The 18,988-nt window shown below is 49.4% G+C and overlaps 1 protein-coding gene and 1 long non-coding RNA gene across 3 annotated transcripts in view; one reads left to right on the top strand and one right to left on the bottom strand.

The window, feature by feature from the left end:
• LOC115832370 overlaps positions 1-1,419 on the top strand; it is a 29,675-nt gene extending 28,256 nt beyond the window's left edge. The window contains exon 4 of the long non-coding RNA XR_004027857.1: positions 349-1,419. This is a non-coding gene — a long non-coding RNA (uncharacterized LOC115832370). The remainder of the gene's footprint in view (positions 1-348) is intronic.
• PNKD (PNKD metallo-beta-lactamase domain containing) overlaps positions 1-18,988 on the bottom strand; it is a 78,350-nt gene that overhangs the window by 19,578 nt on the left and 39,784 nt on the right. The window contains exon 1 of one of the 2 annotated variants that reach the window (XM_030803033.1): positions 4,055-4,420. The exons of the other annotated variant lie outside the window; for it this stretch is intronic. Within the exon in view, the coding sequence (XP_030658893.1) occupies positions 4,055-4,218 (164 nt within the window). The 5' untranslated portion in view covers positions 4,219-4,420. Of the gene's footprint in view, positions 1-4,054; positions 4,421-18,988 lie in introns of those variants that run through there. 2 annotated transcript variants of the gene reach the window in all.

Raw genomic sequence — 18,988 nt, 5'->3', positions numbered from 1 at the left:
CTGACCGCAGCTCTCCAAGGTCCCACAGGCCCCAGAAAGGAAAAGGATCCTGCTTCCCTCCTGCCAGGCTGCGCCGTGGATAGCCCAGCTCACTGCATCTACCTGGCCTCATTCGCGGGGCTGGGAGGATTCACTCAAGGACCCTCCCATCAGGCTCCTGCCACTCTTGAAATCAAGCCAGTGGGAGGCATTGGCCCCAGATAACGGCTTTCCTCTTGCAGAAGTACAGCAAGCTAGGTCCGTCCCAGGGAGGGTTGCGAGGGTCAGGAAGGACCTTCTATGCCTAGGAATGGAGAGGGGGCTTGGTCAGGGAGGGAAAGCTGTCACTAGGACTGGCTTTCCCCACAGGCCAGCTGCTACCCACCTCCTCGGCTCTGCAAGACACTCCCAGCCCTGCCTGTGTTCTATTCCTGCAGACAGAGGCTCTCCTCAAGACTCTGTTCTGCAAAACCCCCACAACTACCCCTAAGAAGGCAAAAGGGCAACTGAGGCATAAAGCAGGGGGCATGCACGGGGGAGTCCCACATTCCTGATCCGACTCCCCAGGAGTATCGTGCTGCTTCTGGGGGGCTTGCCATGCCCTGCCTCCTCCCGGGTTTGGGCCCTTCTTTATATCTGTTCGCATGTGCTTTCCCCTGCCCTGCAGAACAGCGATCAGGACCTGTCCATATCTGGGACCCCACAGTCCTTACCCAGGGCAGCTAGGTGTTCCCTGGCTGAATGAAGGGATACGGAGTTTCCTGCTGGGTGGTGGGTAGGACCGGCTTGGAAGACAGGGGTGGAATTAAGTAAGGAAGCTCCAGAAAGACACAGGGCCATAGATACTCTCCCACCCAACTCCAGGCCACATCAGGAACACCTGCTAACATTTCCTGAACACTCTTTTTGAGCCAGGCCCTGTGTATTTTAGGTGCGGTTTCATTTGATCTTCACAGGAGCCCTATGAGGTAGGCATCCCCAACCCCACTTTATAGATGCAAACAACCAAGGCACAGAGAAGTTATTTGTCCAAGGTCACATGGCTACTAAGCAAAAAAGCTAGGATGCAAAAGCAGATTTATTCGACCCCACATGCTATGTGCTTTGCTACTATCCACACTGTCTCCCAGGCCCCACAGAGCCCCAAATGCATGTGTCTCACATCAGTTTCGCCTGTGGCCACTGTGCTCAGTTATCCTCATCCGAAGACAATTGTAGTTATGGTTAAGGAAAGCCTTTTATAAAATTGCCAAACACCAAGGATGATGATTATTAATGATAACATGGCCAACAGCTCTCCTCCCGGTGAGCCTGGTGTTTCCATCATTTCCTTTCCACCCCCAATAGAATCCTCTATTTGTGATCCTCCCAGCCACACCTTCAGGTTGGTAGCACATGTGCCCTCTCCGTCCCCATCGTGTCCTGTCCCATCCCGTTCCCCCTCCCTCCTCATCCTTCCTGGAGGCACCCCTAGCACCAATACCTGCCCATTTCCCCCCTACAGTTTCCTGCAAATATCCCCTTTCCCTCCCAGCAGCCAGCAGCATCTCCCACTGGGGACTGGACTGATCGTTTCCCAGACTGTGAGGAGCAGGGTCTGGAATTCTGACTCCAGCCACACCCTTCTGCTCTGCAAATTTGAGGAGTGGATTCCAAAGTAACCTTGAAATCCAGACACAGGAAAGCCTGTAGAAATACTGCATTTTGAAGAAGCTCTCCAATGATTCCAGTTTTGGAGATTTGTAAAATCCCAAGTCCCAAGTTCTAGGCATACCCACACCCTCAAGATTCTGAGATAGTGACCCTGGCATTCTGATCTCAGGAATTCTGATTCCAGTTCCTTATGGAAACTTCTATTTTCCACTTCCTCAGGCCATTTGTATGACCTCAAACTTAACTAACTTTGAAAGCTAGAAGTAAATTTAAAAATCTTTCCCCAGATAAGGCTGTAAAATTCCCAGAAATTTTGTAGAGAGAAAATGTTTTCATTAAAAATCCCAAATATGGGCTGGGCGCAATGGCTCCCACCTGTGATCCCAGCACTTTGGGAGGCCAAGGTGGGCAGATCATGAGGTCACGAGTTGAAGACCAGCCTGACCAACATGGTGAAACCCCGTCTCTACTGAAAATACAAAAATTAGCCGGGTGTGGTGGCGGGTGCCTGTAGTCACAGCTACTCAAGAGGCTGAGGCAGGAGAATTGCTTGAACCCGGGAGGCGGAGGTTGCGGTGAGCTGAGATTGTGCCACTGCACCACTCCAGCCTAGGGGACAGAGCAAGAGTCCGTCTCAAAAAAAAGGCTGGGTGCGGTGGCTCACGCCTGTAATCCCAGCACTTTGGGAGGCTGAGGCGGGCAGATCATGAGGTCAGGAGTTCATGACCAGCCTGACCAACATGGTGAAACCCTGTTTCACCATGCTGAGATCGCGCCATTGCATTCCAGCCTGGGCGACAGAGCGAGACTCCGTCTCAGGAAAAAAAAAAAAAAAAAGAAAAAAGAAAATTATTTAGATAACTTCATATTTGGGATTTTTTTTTTCTTTTTCATTTTCTTTTTTTTTTTGAGACGGAGTCTCACTCTGTTGCCCAGGCTGGAGTGCAATGGCGTGATCTCGGCTCACTGCAACCTCTGCCTCCCAGGTTTAAGCGATTCTCCTGCCTCAGCCTCCTCAGTAGCTGGGATTACAGGCGCTCACCACCGTGCCCAGCTAATTTTTGTATTTTTAGTAGAGACGGTGTTTCACCATGTTGGCCAGGCTGGTCTCGAACTCCTGACCTCAGGTGAGCCACCCGCCTCAGCCTCCCAAAGTGCTGGGATTACAGGCGTGAGCCACGGCGCCTGGCCTAAATATTTTTCAATCTCATTATTTTAATGCAATATGCAGAGCAATGGTAACTTACTTGGAGCATTACCTAACTGTGACCAAGGTTTAGGATATTAGAGACGTGAATGCCCCAAAAGGCACAAACACAAGATCCCCACCCCACCCTCCAGCACCATGTTTTTCTAGTTTTCCTGCCCACTGAAGGCTTTATATCTCCATTTCTTAGACTGTGAGTGGAATCCTGGGCCCGAAGCTTCCGGGCGTGTGGGGTGGTCTGGGGAGGAGAGGGTGAATTGCACAATGTCTGCTCGGAAGCTCGGGAAATTCCCAGGCTTAGGCTCTCCCCACAACCTGGCCTGTGGCCAGGGCTCTCACAATTCCCATCCCCAACATTACTGTCCCTAAACTGGGGCTTGAGGTCCTGACCCATAGCCAGGCTGGTAGTAGGAAGGGGACAGGGGCCCTAGGAGGCCTGTCTTCTTCCCTGCCTCTCAGTGTCCCTGGGGCTGAACAGTGCTTGCTGGTCACCACTCTCCCCTGGGGCCAGGAAGGAAGGGGTAGAGGGAGGCAGGAGGGCAGAGTGAGCGGGGAGGGGGGTAGGGGGTCGATGGAGACAAATCACTGGAAAAGCGGGCAGAGTCAGTTGGGTCAGATTTCACAGCCTGGGGCTTCCACACGGGCCAGGCTTTGGTTAGAAGGAAAGGGACATACTGGAATCCAACAGGATTGGGACTCTTGCTTGGGACAGAAGAACCTAACTTGACTGGTGAGGAGCTGGGGAGTGGGACAAGGACATACGAAAGGAGTTGGCGGTTTTAAATGTCAGACGGTGGGAGGCATTCCTTCTCTCCGGCACTTGCCATCGGAGCCCGGGCATCTGCTGACCTCACCCCCGGATAGGGACGGTCTTCCCAGCCCTGGCTCCTGCACTATCCCCCTGTCCAGCTTCCTGGTCTCTAGCCCCTTCTGTGGCACTTTTCTCCAGATGTCCTCTCACGCCCCCTTCCGTGGCCACCCTGGCCCGCCTCTCCGATCCTCCTTCCCTAGCTTATCCCAATTCTCCAGCCCCCCAACTCCCTCAGGCCCCCCAACTCAGTGGCTTCTCCAGTCCGTCTCCTCGATCCCTCTTCCCTTAGACCAAGCCCCGTCCTAACCGCCACGCCCACCCCCAGCTCTAGCCCCCGCCTCCCAGTCCCCTCTCCCAGCGCGCCCGCCCTCCGAGCACGCACGCTTTGGAGCCCCGGCACTAACCCGATTCGGAAGAGCAGCCGCTGGCTGTGCGCCATGAGCAGACCGCGGAGGCCCCGCCGCGCTCGGCAGCCGCGGGGGCTCACAAGTAGGACGAGGACAAGGACGAGGAGGAGCCAGCAGCCGGCGACCCACTGCCACGGCGCAGGCCAGCCCTGCCAAGCCATGCTGGGGGCAGGCGCGCACCGGCCGGGCGGGGCTGGGCGTTGCTAGGCAACGGCCCGGCCCCGGCCCCCAGCGGGGAACCTGCCGGCCGGCTAGGGACGTGGGGGCGTTGTGGCCCCGCCCCGCCCATTGACCTCTCCTTTGGGCCCGCCCCCTCACCACCTCCAGCCGGGCAAGCACCCCGAACGCCACCCGGCTTGGGGGGCGGCCTGACTCCGCCCCCGGCTGGCGGACAGGAGGCGGGGCCACAGCGGGCCGCGAGCCTGCGCTGATCGGGGTCCACAGTCGCCTGAGCCCTGGGAGGGGGCCGGAGCTCGCAGTTCGCCCCGCCCGCCTCCCCGTCCAGGGCACTGCTACACTTTCTCAACTGGCAGAAACCTGAGAGATCATCTGGGTCAGCTGCCATTCATGGATTTATTCATTCGCCGAATTACTTTTCTGGCTCCTGCTATGTACTTGGCACTCTGCCAGGCTCTGAGGAGGATGCAAAGGTCAAAGGCACACCGTCTGCATTCCTGGAGCCCACAGTCCGGAATCTAGTGAGGAGACGAACCAAATAAGCAAGCAAACAAAATTATATCTGTTTATGCACACACATACATATGCGCGTGATAAATTGTGAAAGGCAGTCAAGGAGGGGGCAATGATATGGAGCACAGAGAGGGTCAGCTTAGATGGGGGGGGCCTCCCCAGGAGATGACATTTAAGTCCTGCCCTGAAGGATAGGAAGAGGCCACACAAGCTCTGGAGGAGCAACATGACCTAGGATGTGTAGCCATGGGTGGCACAGAGGGGCCTAGGGCTGGGGCATTCCCTCTCCCAAACCCAGGGCGATTTCCACATCACCGTTCCCAGCTCCCTCACTGCTGCCCTCCTGATGGATTCTAGAAGTTGTTAAGGTCCCTGGAATGGAAGTAGGTGTGAGGGCAGGCGTGGTGGTGGTGAAATCTACAAATTTAGGCACAGGAGCCAGGGCTGGGCTCGTTTTGGCTCCAGCCCTAGCTCTGGCCCAGGACAGGAAGGGAAGGAAATGCTCTAAAGAGTCAAGCTCGGCCAGACGCGGTGGCTCACGCCTGTAATCCTAGCACTTCGGGAGGCCGAGGGGGGCGGATCACGTGAGGTCGGGAGTTCGAGACCAGCTTGACCAACATGGAGAAACCCCGTCTTTACTAAAAGTACAAAATTAGCCAGGCATGGTGGTGCCTGCCTGTAATCCTAGCTACTCGGGAGGCTGAGACAGGAGAATCGCTTGAACCCAGGAGGCAGAAGTTGCGGGGAGTCGAGGTCGTGCCATTGCACTCTAGAGCAAGACTCCGGCTCAAAAAAAAAAAAAGAGTCAAGCTCGGCCGGGAGCGGTGGCTCACGCTTAATCCCAGCACTTTGGGAGGCTGAGGCGGGCAGATCGCTAGGTCAAGAGATCGAGACCATCCTGGCTAACAGGGTGAAACCCCATCTCTACTAAAAATACAAAATTAGCCTGGCATGGTGGCATTCGCATGTAGTCCCAGCTACTCGGGAGCCTGAGGCAGGAGAATCGCTTGAACCCGGGAGGTGGAGGTTGCAGTGAGCTGAGATTGTGCCACGGCACTCCAGCCTAGGTGACGGGGCGAGACTCCGTCTCAAAAAAAAAAAAAAAAAAAAGTCAAGCTCACCTCTGCTGCTGCTGGGAGGTTCTGGAAGGGAGATAGGTGAGGGATATGTTAAATTATCTTCAAACTGAATTGTAATTCCAATACCTGAATCTGGGTTTAATCCAGAAAACCCAGACAGACATGGAGTTTCTTCTATGTGGGTACATCTTGAGGGACAGAGCCTATGGGCTGCTCCCTCCCTGTCTTCTCGCCTGTAATTAGGTTGCTTCTCAGTGCCTGGCATATAAAGGGCTGGTACCGCAGAGGAGGCAGAGGAGTGAGAAAACTGATAAGCCAATTTGCAGATGGCCCTTGTAGGATGCAGGAGTTTGCATCTCCAAGTCTGTGTCTGTACATGCAAAGTGAAGGATCGTGGGGGCATCATCAAAAGTCATTGTGCACACACCTTTCTGCAGGTAAGGCTGTGCCAGGTAAAGCTATATCAGGCACTCTGTCGAGAAATTAAAATGCAGTCCTGTAATCTGAAACAGGAAATGCATGCTCAAGCATGAGCTTGCAGAGAATACAGAGATGACCAAATTCTAAATCTCAAGCCACACAATTAACAAGATTATAGATAATAAATCCAAGATATGTTTGATGAAACATATGGAGTCAAGGCGGGACTGGGAAAAGGAATGAGGGTGCGTGTTTCAGGGGAGTCATGGCCCAGGGAGCCATAACCCCACCCTTAGACTGTTCTGGAAGACTTCTAATGTCTGCTGCAAGTCGGCTTTAGTTTCACCTTCTCTGCCATAAGAATTTTCTATCCCATCCAGGCTGATGCCTTATTATTACCCCTCTCCTGTACTTTATACCCTAGAATACCTAACTACTTAGGTATTGTCTCAAGCTATCATATTGTTTCACACCCCCATGCCTTTGCACATACTGTGCCTTCTGCATGGAGTGCCATTTATCCTTTGTTCCCCAAAGACTCAAATTGGGTGTGGTCTCTCCAAGAAAGCTCTTCTTGAACCCTCCCAGCTCCTTCATGGGCTTAAGCATGTCCCCTTTTGTACCAACTCTGGGTCTTATTCATACTTTTTTTTTAAAATAGAGACAGGGTCTCACTCTGTCACTTAGGCTGGAGTGCAGTGACACGATCATAGCTCACCGCAGCCTCAAATTCCAGGGTTCAAGCAATCCTCCCACTTCAGCCTCCTGGGTAGTTGGGACTCCAGACATGAGCCACGGTCACTGGCCTGCATATTTTCAAATAGCTAGAAGAGCAGACTTTGAATGTTCCCAGCACAAAGAAATGATCAATGTTTGAGGTGATGGATATGCTAATTACCTTGATTTGATCATTACGCATTATATACATGTATCAGACTATCACACTGTGCCCCATAAATATGTACAATTATTGTGTGTCAATTAAAAATAGTAATAAAAGCAAAAAGAGTAGGGCCAAGGATTTAATTTATTCATCTTCAACTCTCCAGTGTCTGGCATAGTGCCAGGTACATATTAAATACTCACAAACGTTCTTTGAAATGTCAAACTCCTAACCATATCCCACAAAGCCCATGCTCGATAGGGCCCAGCCTGTCTCTTCAACCTCCTCAGATGCCTTTCCCTTGTCACCACGGACCAGCCACACTTCCTCAAATGTGCCACGCTCATTCCCACCTCAGGGCCTTTGCCCATGCTCCCTCCCCTTGGAATATTCCTTCCCCAGTTCTCTGAATTGGAGGCAGCTTCTTAGCTGTTGGGTGTCAGCTCAAACACCAACCCCTCCATGTGGAAATAACCTGTATCTTGAGCCGAGTGCTGGCTACATGGCATATACCAGTGGCTTTCAACAGCGGCGATTTCGCCTCACAAAAGATTTATGGCAAGGTCTGGGGACATTTTTGATGGTCACAACTGTGTGGGGAGGAATGTTACTGACATTTAGTGGATAGAGGCCAGGGATGCTGCTAAACATCTTATAATACACAAGACAGGGCCGGGCGCGATAGCTCACGCCTGTAATCCCAGCACTTTGGGAGGCTGAGGTGGGCAGATCACGAGGTCAGGAGTTTGAGACCAACCTGACCAACATAGTGAAACCCCGTCTCTACTAAAAATACAAAAATTAGCCAGGTATGGTGGCGTGCGCCTGTAATCCCAGCTACTCAGGAGGCTGAGGCAGGAGAACTGCTTGAACCTAAGAGGCGGAGGTTGCAGTGAGCCAAGATCATGCCACGGCACTCCAGCCTGGGCGACAAAGCAAGACTCCATCTCCAAAAAAAAAAAAAAAGACAAACAAGAAAGACAGTCCCCAGGACAAATGGCCCCAATGTCTGCAGTACAGAGGTTGAGAGTCTGACATACGCAAATTGAAAAACTCACCAAGTTGTACATTAAAGATTTGTGCACAGCCAGGTGCAGTGGCTCACGCCTGTAATCCTAACACTTTGGGAGGCTGATGAGGGCGGATCACAAGGTCAGGAGTTTGGGACCAGCCTGGCCAACATAGTGAAACCCCGTCTCTACTAAAAATACAAAAGTTAGCCAGGTATGGTGGCACAAGCCTGTTGTCTCAGCTACTCGGGAGGCTGAGGCAGGAGAGTCACTTGAACCCAGGAGGCGGAGGTTACAGTGAACCGAGATCGTATCATTGCATTCCAGCCTGGGTGACAGAGTGAGTCTCTGTCTCAAAAAAAAAAAAAAAAAAATAAAATAAAATAAAAAAAGAAAAGATCTGTGCACTTTACCGTATGTAAGTTATACATCAAATTAAAGAAAAAATGTTACCCCCTCTATGAGGCGTTTGCTCACCACCTCCTCACTCTCTATTACTAATATTACTGTGCTTACATCCTTCACTTGCATAGCACTTTTCACAATGTGATGTTATTTTGTGGATCTTTTCTGTTACTCCCACTGGAATGTTAGCCCCATGAAGTCAGGGAGGGACCTGTGTTGGCACCACTGTCTTCCCAGTGGTGTGAATAATACCTGGCCCAGAGCAGGTGTTCAGTTAAGTATCTGCTGAATGAATGAGTGAATGACAGAAACAAGGCGTGAATGAATGACAGTTTATGTTTTGCCATCAAGCACTGTGACTGTCTGGAGACTGGAGCCCTCTTGTTCTGATTAGTGGGCTCAGTGCCCACAGGAGAGCTGTACAGAAGCCAAACCCCACTCAGAAGGGTGGATCATGTAAGGGAGTCAGAACAAGCCTGGTGGCGGCAGGCGCTTCATAGTATCAGAGGAAGCTGCGGGAAAGCCATGGCTAAAGAACCCATGCACTCCAGGGCTTTGGCCGCGACTCCTCCCCTGAGCAGTTTGAGGGGCACTGCCAAGGCTAAAGTTTGCTTCTGCCACTCTCTTAGGAGAGACACCTTCATAACCCGAGTCGGGTGCCTGGCGGTCATACAGGTCTGGCCTGTGATGTGGGTCCCTGGGTTGGGGTGAGGGTTCTTATGTCTCCACCTTGTTCCACCTGTCATCCCAGGCTGCCTGTCCCTGGTGTCTGAATCTTGCCTTCCCTACTGGCCTGAGAGGTTCCCTTATAATGAAGAGCCTGCCTCCATCATTTGCACTGTGGCTCAAGCTTGATGACTGGTGCTTGGCTGGCATTTAGGAAATCACTGGTGATGATGATGATGATGATGATGACAATGACGACGGTGATGATGACGAAACAATCATGAAGGAGCTGAGATGGTTGGAGCTGTTTAAATGTTAGAGAAAAGAGACATCTTGTCAGACCTGGGTGGAGAAATTAGTTCAGTTTAGAAAAGTGAACCCAGTGCAGAATTGGTGACTGGGATAATCTGGCCTCTGCTCAGCCCAGTCCATCCCCTCATCTGTTATCCCCAACCAAAGCTCACTTTCCCTCGTGGACCATTTTCTCATGGACTCCCCTCTGAGCCATTTTGATGCACCCTGCAGAACCCTGGTTTGGTCGGAAACAAATCTTCCCCCAACGTCCTCTGCCTTCTCACAAAGCTCCCAGCCTGTCTGGACTGAATATGATCCCTGTCTTCTATTCCCTCCCTTCTCTCTCACTGCCCTGCCTTCTGCAGTGGAAGCCTTTAGTCTCCTACATTGTTTCCAGGTTGGAAAGGGATGCACTAGTAATAATCCAGGCCAAGGCCATTGCTCTTCCTGACTCATGTACAAACTTCTTTCCACCCTTCCTCATCAGTCCCATACACTGATCCAGCCCAGACTCTCTAAGGATTTCAACACCTGTTTTTAGTCTTCCTGCCTGATTCCTGCTATCAGGTAATTCCAACAAGCATGGCTCATTCAACATCATAGCGCAGCAGTTTTCAAGCGTTAGGGAGCCTAAGAACCACTCAGGGAGCTTGTAAAAATATGGAATTCTGGGTCCCTCCCCGAGAGATTCAGACTTAGTAGGTTTGGCTGGGGCCCAAGAGTGTGCATTTCGCATAGGTGATTCTGAACTCTGCCTTGACCTCAGTTCCTGACTTCAATTCCAATGCCTTCAACATAATTCAGCAGCTTGCTCACATGGCCACACCCTAGATTCACCTGGAACTTCTCTGCTTCTGAGAACCTAAATTCCAATGTCCTTTTCCCGGATCCCCTCCCATCCCCAGTACACATGGGCCTCCAGTTCCAGCTCCTCAGGCAGTTTGTTTTCTTCCAGCCCTTCAGCCCCTCTTGCACCTATATTTGAACTTAGGCTCAATCCCTTGAACTACTTACCACATGTTAGCTTCCTAATCCCCTGACCCCCTTGGCCTCCAGCCTTAACCTGCCAACCTTCAGACCTACCTGAACCAACCTGACAGTCTCCTACCTCATGGACAGGGCCGAAGAAAACTGCTGTATCACATGACTCAGGGCTGCGATGGTTCAGGCCATCCCAAGCCCCTGACACCAGTGCTTGGCAGTTCCATTTTGCTGAGGCCCCATCTCATCTGCAGTTGTTATTCCAAACCTCAAGCCCCAACGTCATTTCCTTTACTTTCAACAAATATCCTTCTTAGAGAAAACAATTTCTGTGACTACCTACCCCTCTACACATTTTGCAATTTTCCTCAGCCTAAGAGCAAATTCCAGTATCTCCTTGCCTTAAAAACTTTCCGGCCGGGCACAGTGGCTCACGCCTGTAATCCCAGCACTTTGGGAGGCCAAGGCAGGTGGATTGCCTGAGCTCAGGAGTTCGAAACCAGCCTGGGCAACAAGGCAAAACCCTGTCTCTACTAAAAATACAAAAAATTAGCTGGATGTGGTGGCGGGCACCTGTAATCCCAGCTACTCGGGAAGCTGAGGCAGGAGAATCGCTTGAACCTGGGAGGTGGAGGTTGCAGTGAGCTGAGATCGTGCCACTGCACTCCAGCCTGGGTGACAGAGTGAGACTCTGTCTCAAAAAAAAAAAAAGAAAGAAAAAAAAAAACTTCCCTTGACCTTGTGCCATTTTCTAGACTCCGTTCTGCCTTTATCTCAACACAATCTAGTTTCCTGAAAGGCTGTCTCCAAAGGTGTGGTAGATGGCATTTCAGTTTCCAGTTCTTCATCTCTCACTATAAACATACCGTTCACCCCGTGACTGTGCACCACTTCAATGGAGGCGAGGTATATTTTCCCACACCACTGATGTTGCTGGTCTAAGGGAGATGAAAGGCACATGGAGCCACCTGGATCCCACTCACAGCTTGGAAGTCAACCCAGCGCAGCAGAGCCCAAACTAGATCAGCTGAAGCTCAGCCTGCCCACAGATGCATGAGCGAGATACATGCTTATGATTGTAGGCTTCTGAGTTTTGAATTGGCTTCTTAGGCAGCATTACTGCAATAATAGTTAACAGTGACAGAGGGAAACAGAATATTAATGATGCTGGAAAGACATGATGGATGAGTGACTAGCTATTTACAAAAGAGCAATTTAGACTGGTGCCTCACAGAATCCACCAAAATAAATTCTACCCGAATTAAAGGGTTAAGGATATAAAATTAAACCACAGAAAATTAGAAGAAAATGAAAGACATGTTCAATCTGGATAGCAGAGGATTTTCTAAAGCTAAAAATAACAAATGCGTCATTCTAATTTTCCTTAATAGGCGTATATTATTCTTAAAGGCATTTATTATTCCTATTATTCCTTAAAGGCATACATTATTCAGAAAAAAGCAACAGAAGATCTAACAAGGGAAATAATTACTGTTTTGGTTGCCTTAAAATTTAAAACCTTGGCCGGGCACCATGGCTCATGCCTGGAATCCCAGCACTTTGGGAGGCCGAGGCGGGTGGATCACGAGGTCAAAGAGATCGAGACCATCCTGGCCAACATGGTGAAACCCCGTCTCTACTAAAAATACAAAAATTAGCTGGGTGTGGTGGCGCATGCCTGTAGTTCTAGTTACTTGGGAGGCTGGGGCAGGAGAATCGCTTGAACCCGGGAGGCAGAGGTCACAGTGAGCTGAGATCACGCCACTGCACTCCAGCCTGGCGACACAGTGAGACTGCCTCAAAAAAAAAGAAAGAGGCCGGGCGCGGTGGCTCACGCCTGTAATCCCATCACTTTGGGATGCCGAAGCGGGCGGATCACTAGGTCAGGAGATCAGGACCATCTTGGCTAACACAGTGAAACCCCATCTCTACTAAAAATACAAAAAATTAGCCAGGCGCGGTGGTGGGCACCTGTAATCCCAGCTACTCAGGAGGCTGAGGCAGGAGAATGGTGTGAACCCGGGAGGTGGAGTTTGCAGTGAGCCAAGATAGCACCACTGCACTCTGGCCTGGGCGAAAGAGCGAGATTCCTCCTCAAAAAAAAAAAGAAAAGAAAAGAAAAAAAAAATCTTGGTTGGGCATAGTGGCTCATGCCTGGAATCCCAGCACTTCGGGAGGCTGAAGCAGGTGGATCACCTGAGGCCAGGAGTTCAAGGCCAGCCTGTCCAAAGTGGTGAAACCCCGTCTCTACTAAAAATACAAAAATTAGCAGGGCATGGTGGCAGGCGTCTGTAATCCTAGCTACCTGGGCACTGAGGCACAAGAAATCGCTTGAATCCAGGAGGTGGAGGTTCCAGTGAGCCGAGATCGCCCCGTTGCACTCCAGCCTGGGCGACAGAGTGAGACTTTCTCAAAAAGAAAAAAAAAAAAAATAAGGAACTTAAATATACTTGATCTTAGCCAAAAGGCCAAGGAGTGATTAAAGACCTTAAATAAATGTGAAAACACAATGACCTCAATTAATAAATGGATAAATGGCTAATAAATATGAAAAAATGTGAAAACTCAAAAGAATCAAGAAAATCCAAGTATAGCCAGGCACAGTGGCTAACTTGCACCCAAAGTACAAGTAATCCCAGCACTTTGGGAGGCTGAGGTGGGAGGATCGCTTGAGCTCAGGAGTTCCAGACCAGCCTGGGCAACAGAGGGAGACCTCATCTCTACAAAAAATTTAAAAAATCAGCCAGGCTCGGTGGTGCACGCCTGTGCTTCCAGCTGCTCAGGAGGCTGAGGTAGGAGGATCTCTTGGGCCTGGGAGGTACAGGCTGCAGTAAACAGTGATCATGTCACTGCACTCCAGCCTGGGAGACAGAGACTCTATCTCAAAAACAAACAAACAAACAAACAAAAAAAACAAAAAAAGGCTGGGCGCGGTGGCTCACGCCTATAATCCCAGCACTTTGGGAGGCAGAGGTAGGCAGATCACCTGAGGTTGGGAGTTTGAGACCAGCCTGACCAACATAGAGAAATCCTGTCTCTACTAAAAATATAAAAAATTAGCCGGGCATGGTGGCGCATGCCTGTAATCCCAGCTACTCAGGAAGCTGAGGTAGAAGAATCGCTTGAACCCGGGAGGCGGAGGTTGTGGTGAGCTGAGATTGCGCCACTGCACCCCGGCCTCAAGAGCAAAACTCCAGCAACAAGAGTGAAACTCTGTCTCAAAAAAAAAAAAAAAAAGAAATAAAATGCAGTTAAACAATGAGATTTGATTTTCACTTAACCAAAACGCCAATATTAAAAACAAGAATAAAACCTGAAGTTCTAAGAATATGGGAAGGTGAGTATTCATACATGGTTTGTAGGGGCATCAAATTTGTATAATTTTCTGGAAAGCAATTACCAATATGCATCAAGGCCTTAAAAATGTTCATATCTGTTTACTTAGTAATTCTGTTTTAGGGATCCGCCCAAAAGATAAACTCTGAAATACACTCAAAATTTGAAGGCCCAGGGTTACTGGTAATGATGAAACTCTACAAACAACCTAGAGGTCCTGCAACAAAAGTTAGGTTCTGTGGAACTCAGTGTTCCTTTTAAATGGTGTTTAAGTTAGAAATCAATGCAGTGCGTGATCCTGAATTGGATCCTGGACTAGAAAAAAAGACACTGGGGAACAACTGTCAACATCAATAAAGACTATAGGTAGGTTATTAGAATTGTATCAAGGCTGGGCTCAGTGGCTCACGCCTGTACTCCCAGTACTTTGGGAGGCTGAGGCAGGTGGATCACCTGAGGTCAGGAGTTCAAGACCAGCCTGACCAATATGGTGAAACCACATCTCTACTAAAAATACAAAAATTAGCCGGGCATGATGGTGTGCACCTGTAGTCCCAGCTACAGGAGGCTAAGACAGGAGAATTGCTTGAACCCGGGAGATGGAGGTGGCAGTGAGCCAAGATCATGCCACTGCAATCCAGCCTGCAACCTGGGCGACAGAGTGAGACTCTGTCTCAAAAAAAAAAAAAAAAAAAAATTGTATGAAGGTTAATTTCCTGGTAGTTAAGTAATATGTGAACATTTGTACATTTGTATCAAAGTTAATTTCCTGGTAGTTAATATTAATATTTGGGGAAGATAGGGGCAGGTATGAGATCTCCTTATACATTTTCACAAATATTTTGTAAATCTGAAATTACCTAAAAAAAGTTAAAGAAAATAGAACACATACGAAGAGAATAATGCTCATACATTGACAGAGCGTTTTTTTGTTTGTTTTTTTAAGGTGGAGTCTCACTCTGTCACCTAGGCTAGAGTGCAGTGGTAAGTTCTAGGCTCACTACAACTTCTGCCTCCTGGATTCAAGAGATTCTTGTGCCTCAGCCTCCCAAGTAGCTGGGACTACAGGTGCGCACCCCCACACCTGGCTAATTTTTGTAATTTTAGTAGGGATGGGATTTCACCATGTTGGCAAGGCTGGTCTTGAACTTCTGAGCTCAGGTGATCCACCTACCTTGGCCTCCCAGAGTGCTGGGATTACAGGCATGAGCCATCCCTCCCGGCCCAGGTTTTTTTTTTTTTTTTTTTTAAACAACATGGGTGTGGCAGATCGTGTTGGTCAATATCCATTCTCCACCCCTCCCTTTTTTCCTTGTTAACCCCCATTTTGCCCACTCTCCTCTGAATAGCCATAGCCTCCCCAGCCCTGATGGGTGGATCTTGCTTGATCCAAGCCACATATTGCCAGCCAAGCTATTGGTTAGACCCAGGAATGTAATGTAATTCTTGCTATCAGATAGTAATAGCAAATATTTATATAGTACAAATCACAGGCAAGGCACTGTTCTAAGTGCTTTACATAGATTAACCTTCAGCTCTCACAACAAATGCAATTATATTTGCCATTACATGTGGGGAAAAGAAAGAGAGATCAGATTGTTACTGTGTCTATGTAGAAAAGGAAGACATAAGAAATTCCATTTTGGGCCGGGCGCGGTGGCTCAAGCGTAATCCACACTTTGGAGGGAGGGGGGGATCACGAGGAGGAGATCGAGACATCCTGGCTAACACAGTGAAACCCGTCTCTACTAAAATACAAAAAAAATTAGCCGGTTGTTGCGGCGCCTGTATCCAGCTACTCGGAGGCTGAGCAGGAAATGGTGAACCCGGAGCGGAGCTTGCAGTGACCGAGATCCGCCACTGCACTCCAGCCTGGGCACAGAGCAAGACTCCGTCTCAAAAAAAAAAAAAAAAAAAAAAGAAATTCCATTTTGATCTGTACTAAGAAAAATTGTTTCTGCTTTGAGATGCTATTAACCTGTAACTTTAGCCCCAACCCTGTGCTCATAGAAACATGTGCTGGAATGAATCAAAGTTTAATGGACTTAGGGCTGTGCAGGATGTGCCTTGTTAACAATATGTTTGCAGTCAGTATACTTGATAAAAGTCATCGCCATTCTCCATTCCCGATTAACCAGGGACACAATGCACTGCGGAAAGCCGCAGGGACCTCTGCCCAAGAAAGCTTGGGTATTGTCTAAGGTTTCCCCCCACTGAGACAGCCTGAGATATGGCCTCGTGGGAAACGAAAGACCTTACCATCCCCCAGCCCGACACCCATAAAGGGTCTGTGCTGAGGAGGAGGAGTGAAAGAGGGAGGCCTCTTTGCAGTTGAGATAAGAGGAAGGCTTCTGTCTCCTGCTCATCCCTGGGAATGGAATGTCTCGGTGTAAAGCTGACCATTCCCATTCATTCTATCCGGAGATAGGAGAAAACCACCCTGTGGCTGGAGGCGAGATATGCTGGCAGCAATACTGCTCTGTCGCTCTTTGCTACACTGAGATGTTTGGGTAAAGAGAAACATAAATCTAGCCTACATGCACATCCAGGCACAGTACCTTCCTTAGACTTATTCATGATACAGATTCCTTTGCTCACATGTTTCCCTGCTGACCTTCTCCCCACCTGTTGCCCTGCTACACTCCCCTCACTAAGATAGTAAAAATAATAATCAATAAACACTGAGGGAACTCAGAGGCCGGCGCCGGTGCGGGTCCTCTGTATGCTGAGCGACGGTCCCCTGGACCCACTGTTCTTTCTCTATACTTTGTCTCTGTGTCTTATTCCTTTTCTCAGTCTCTCGTCCCACCTGACGAGAAATATACACAGGTGTGGAGGGGCTGGCCCCCTTCAATTACATAGATAGGAACCCTGAGGTAATGAGATCAGATCAATGGCTCCAGGTCACACAGCTGATTAGATGGGGAGGCAAATAGGCTGGAGGCCTTCTAGGAAGGTTCTCCTTGTTCTTAAAAAAGGATGTACAATCATGTGTTACGTAAGGACAGGGATACATTCTGAGAAATGTGTCAGGTGATTTTGTAGTTGTGCAAACATCATAGTGTGTACTTACGTAAACCTAGGTTGATTGGTATAGCCTATTGCTCCTAGGCCACAAACCTGCACAGCATGTTACTGTACTGAATGCTGTAGGCAATTATAACACAATAGCAAATATTGTGTATCTAAACCTAGAAAAGGTGCTGTAACATGGGGTGCATGGTGGCTCACACCCGTAATCCCAGCACTTTTGGAAGCCGAGGCAGGCAGATCACCTGAGGTCAGGAATTGGAGACCAGCCTGACCAACATGGTGAAACTCCATCTCTACTAAAAATCCAAAAATTAGCCAGGCGTGGTGGCACGCACCTGTAACCCCAGGTACTCAGGAGGCTGAGGCAGGAGAATCACTTGAACCCGGGAGGCGGAGGTTGCAGTGAGCCGAGATCGCACCACTGTACTCCAGCCCGGGCAACAGGGGGAGACTCCACCTCAAAAAAAAAAAAAGCAATAAAGCAATAATCTCATGGTACCACCGTTATACATGTGGTCCGTCGCTATTAAAACATTGTTATGTAGGCCAGGCACAGTGGCTCACACTTGTAATCCCAGCACTTTGGGAGGTCGAGGCGGGTGGACCACAAGGTCAGGAGTTGGAGACCAGCCTGGCCAATATGGTGAAACCCCGTCTCTACTAAAAATAAAAAAATTTAGTCAGGTGTGGTGGCGGGTGCCTGTAATCCCAGCTACTTGGGAGGCTGAGGCAGGAGAATTGCTTGAATCTGGGAGGCAGAGGTTGCAGTGAGCCGTGATTGCGCCACTGCACTCCAGCTTGGGTGACAGAGCGAGACTCCGTCTCAAAAAAACGAAACAAAACAAAACAAAAACAACAAAAAACATTGTTATGTGGCACTTGACTGTAACAGGGCTATTTTCTTGCTTCAAGATGCCATCAGCTGCCTGGGATGCTGGAACCACAGCTGCCATCTTGGACTGCTGGGGAGCAGTTTGTTTAGGACGATATGCCAGCACCCGAGGATGGCAGAGCAGAAGTGATGGAGACCTCACCGACTGCCTGAATTAACCAATCTTGGAATTACTCTGCTCTGGGCTTCTTGTTACTTATAATTTAAGCCACTTTCAGTTGGGTTTTCTTTTCTTTTTTTTCTTTTTTTTAGACGTAATCTCACTCTGTCACCAGGCTGGAGTGCAATGTCACGATCTCGGCTCACCGCAGCCTCCGCCTCCCAGGTTCAAGCAATTCTCCTCCCCCAGCCTCCTGAGTAGCTGGGATTACAGGTGTGCACCACCACGCTCGGCTAATTTTTTTGTATTTTTAGTAGAGGTGGGGTCTCACCATGTTGGCCAAGCTTATCTCAAACTCCTGACGTCAAATGATCCACCCACCTCGGCCTCCCAAAGTGCTGGGATTAGAGGCTGAGCCACTGTGCCTGGCCTCAGTTGGGTTTTCTGACACCTGCAGCCAAGAGCATCCAAACTAGTACTTTGGGTAAATTTTATATTTTCCCATAAACTGGAGGCTGGGTGTGGTGGCCATGCCTGTAACTCTGGGAGGCCAAGGGGGCGGATCACTTGAGGTCAGGAGTTCCAGATCAACCTGGCCAACATAGTGAAACCCCATTTCTTTTTTTCTTTCTCCTTTTCTTTCTTTTTTTTTTGAGGTGGAGTCTCTCTCTGTTGCCCAAGCTGGAGTGCAGTGACACGATCTTGGCTCACTGCAACCTCTGGCTCCTGGGTTCAAGCAATTCTCCTGCCTCAGCCTCTCTAGTAGCTGGGACTACAGGTATGCACCACCACGCCTGGCTAATTTTTTTGTATTTTTAGTAGAAACAGGTTTCATCATGTTGGCTAGGCTGGTCTTGGCCACCACACCCGGCTGTGAAACCCCATTTCTACAAAAAATACGACAATTAGCTGAACGTGGTGGTGGGTGCCTGTAGTCCCAGCTACTTGGAAGGCCGTGGTGGGAGGATCTCTTATTTTATTTTATTTTTATTTAAATAGAGACAGGGTCTCACTATGTTGCCCAGGCTGGTCTTGAATGATCTCCTGATCCTGGAGGTCAAGATTGCAGTGAGCCATGATTGAGCCACTGTACTCTGTCTCAGAAAAAGGAAGGAAGGAAGGAAGGAAGGAGAAAGAAAGAG

This window comes from Nomascus leucogenys, chromosome 22a (genome assembly GCF_006542625.1).
Source record: "Nomascus leucogenys isolate Asia chromosome 22a, Asia_NLE_v1, whole genome shotgun sequence".
Classification (NCBI taxonomy): domain Eukaryota; kingdom Metazoa; phylum Chordata; class Mammalia; order Primates; family Hylobatidae; genus Nomascus; species Nomascus leucogenys.
This window is presented reverse-complemented; position numbering and strand designations above follow the sequence as displayed.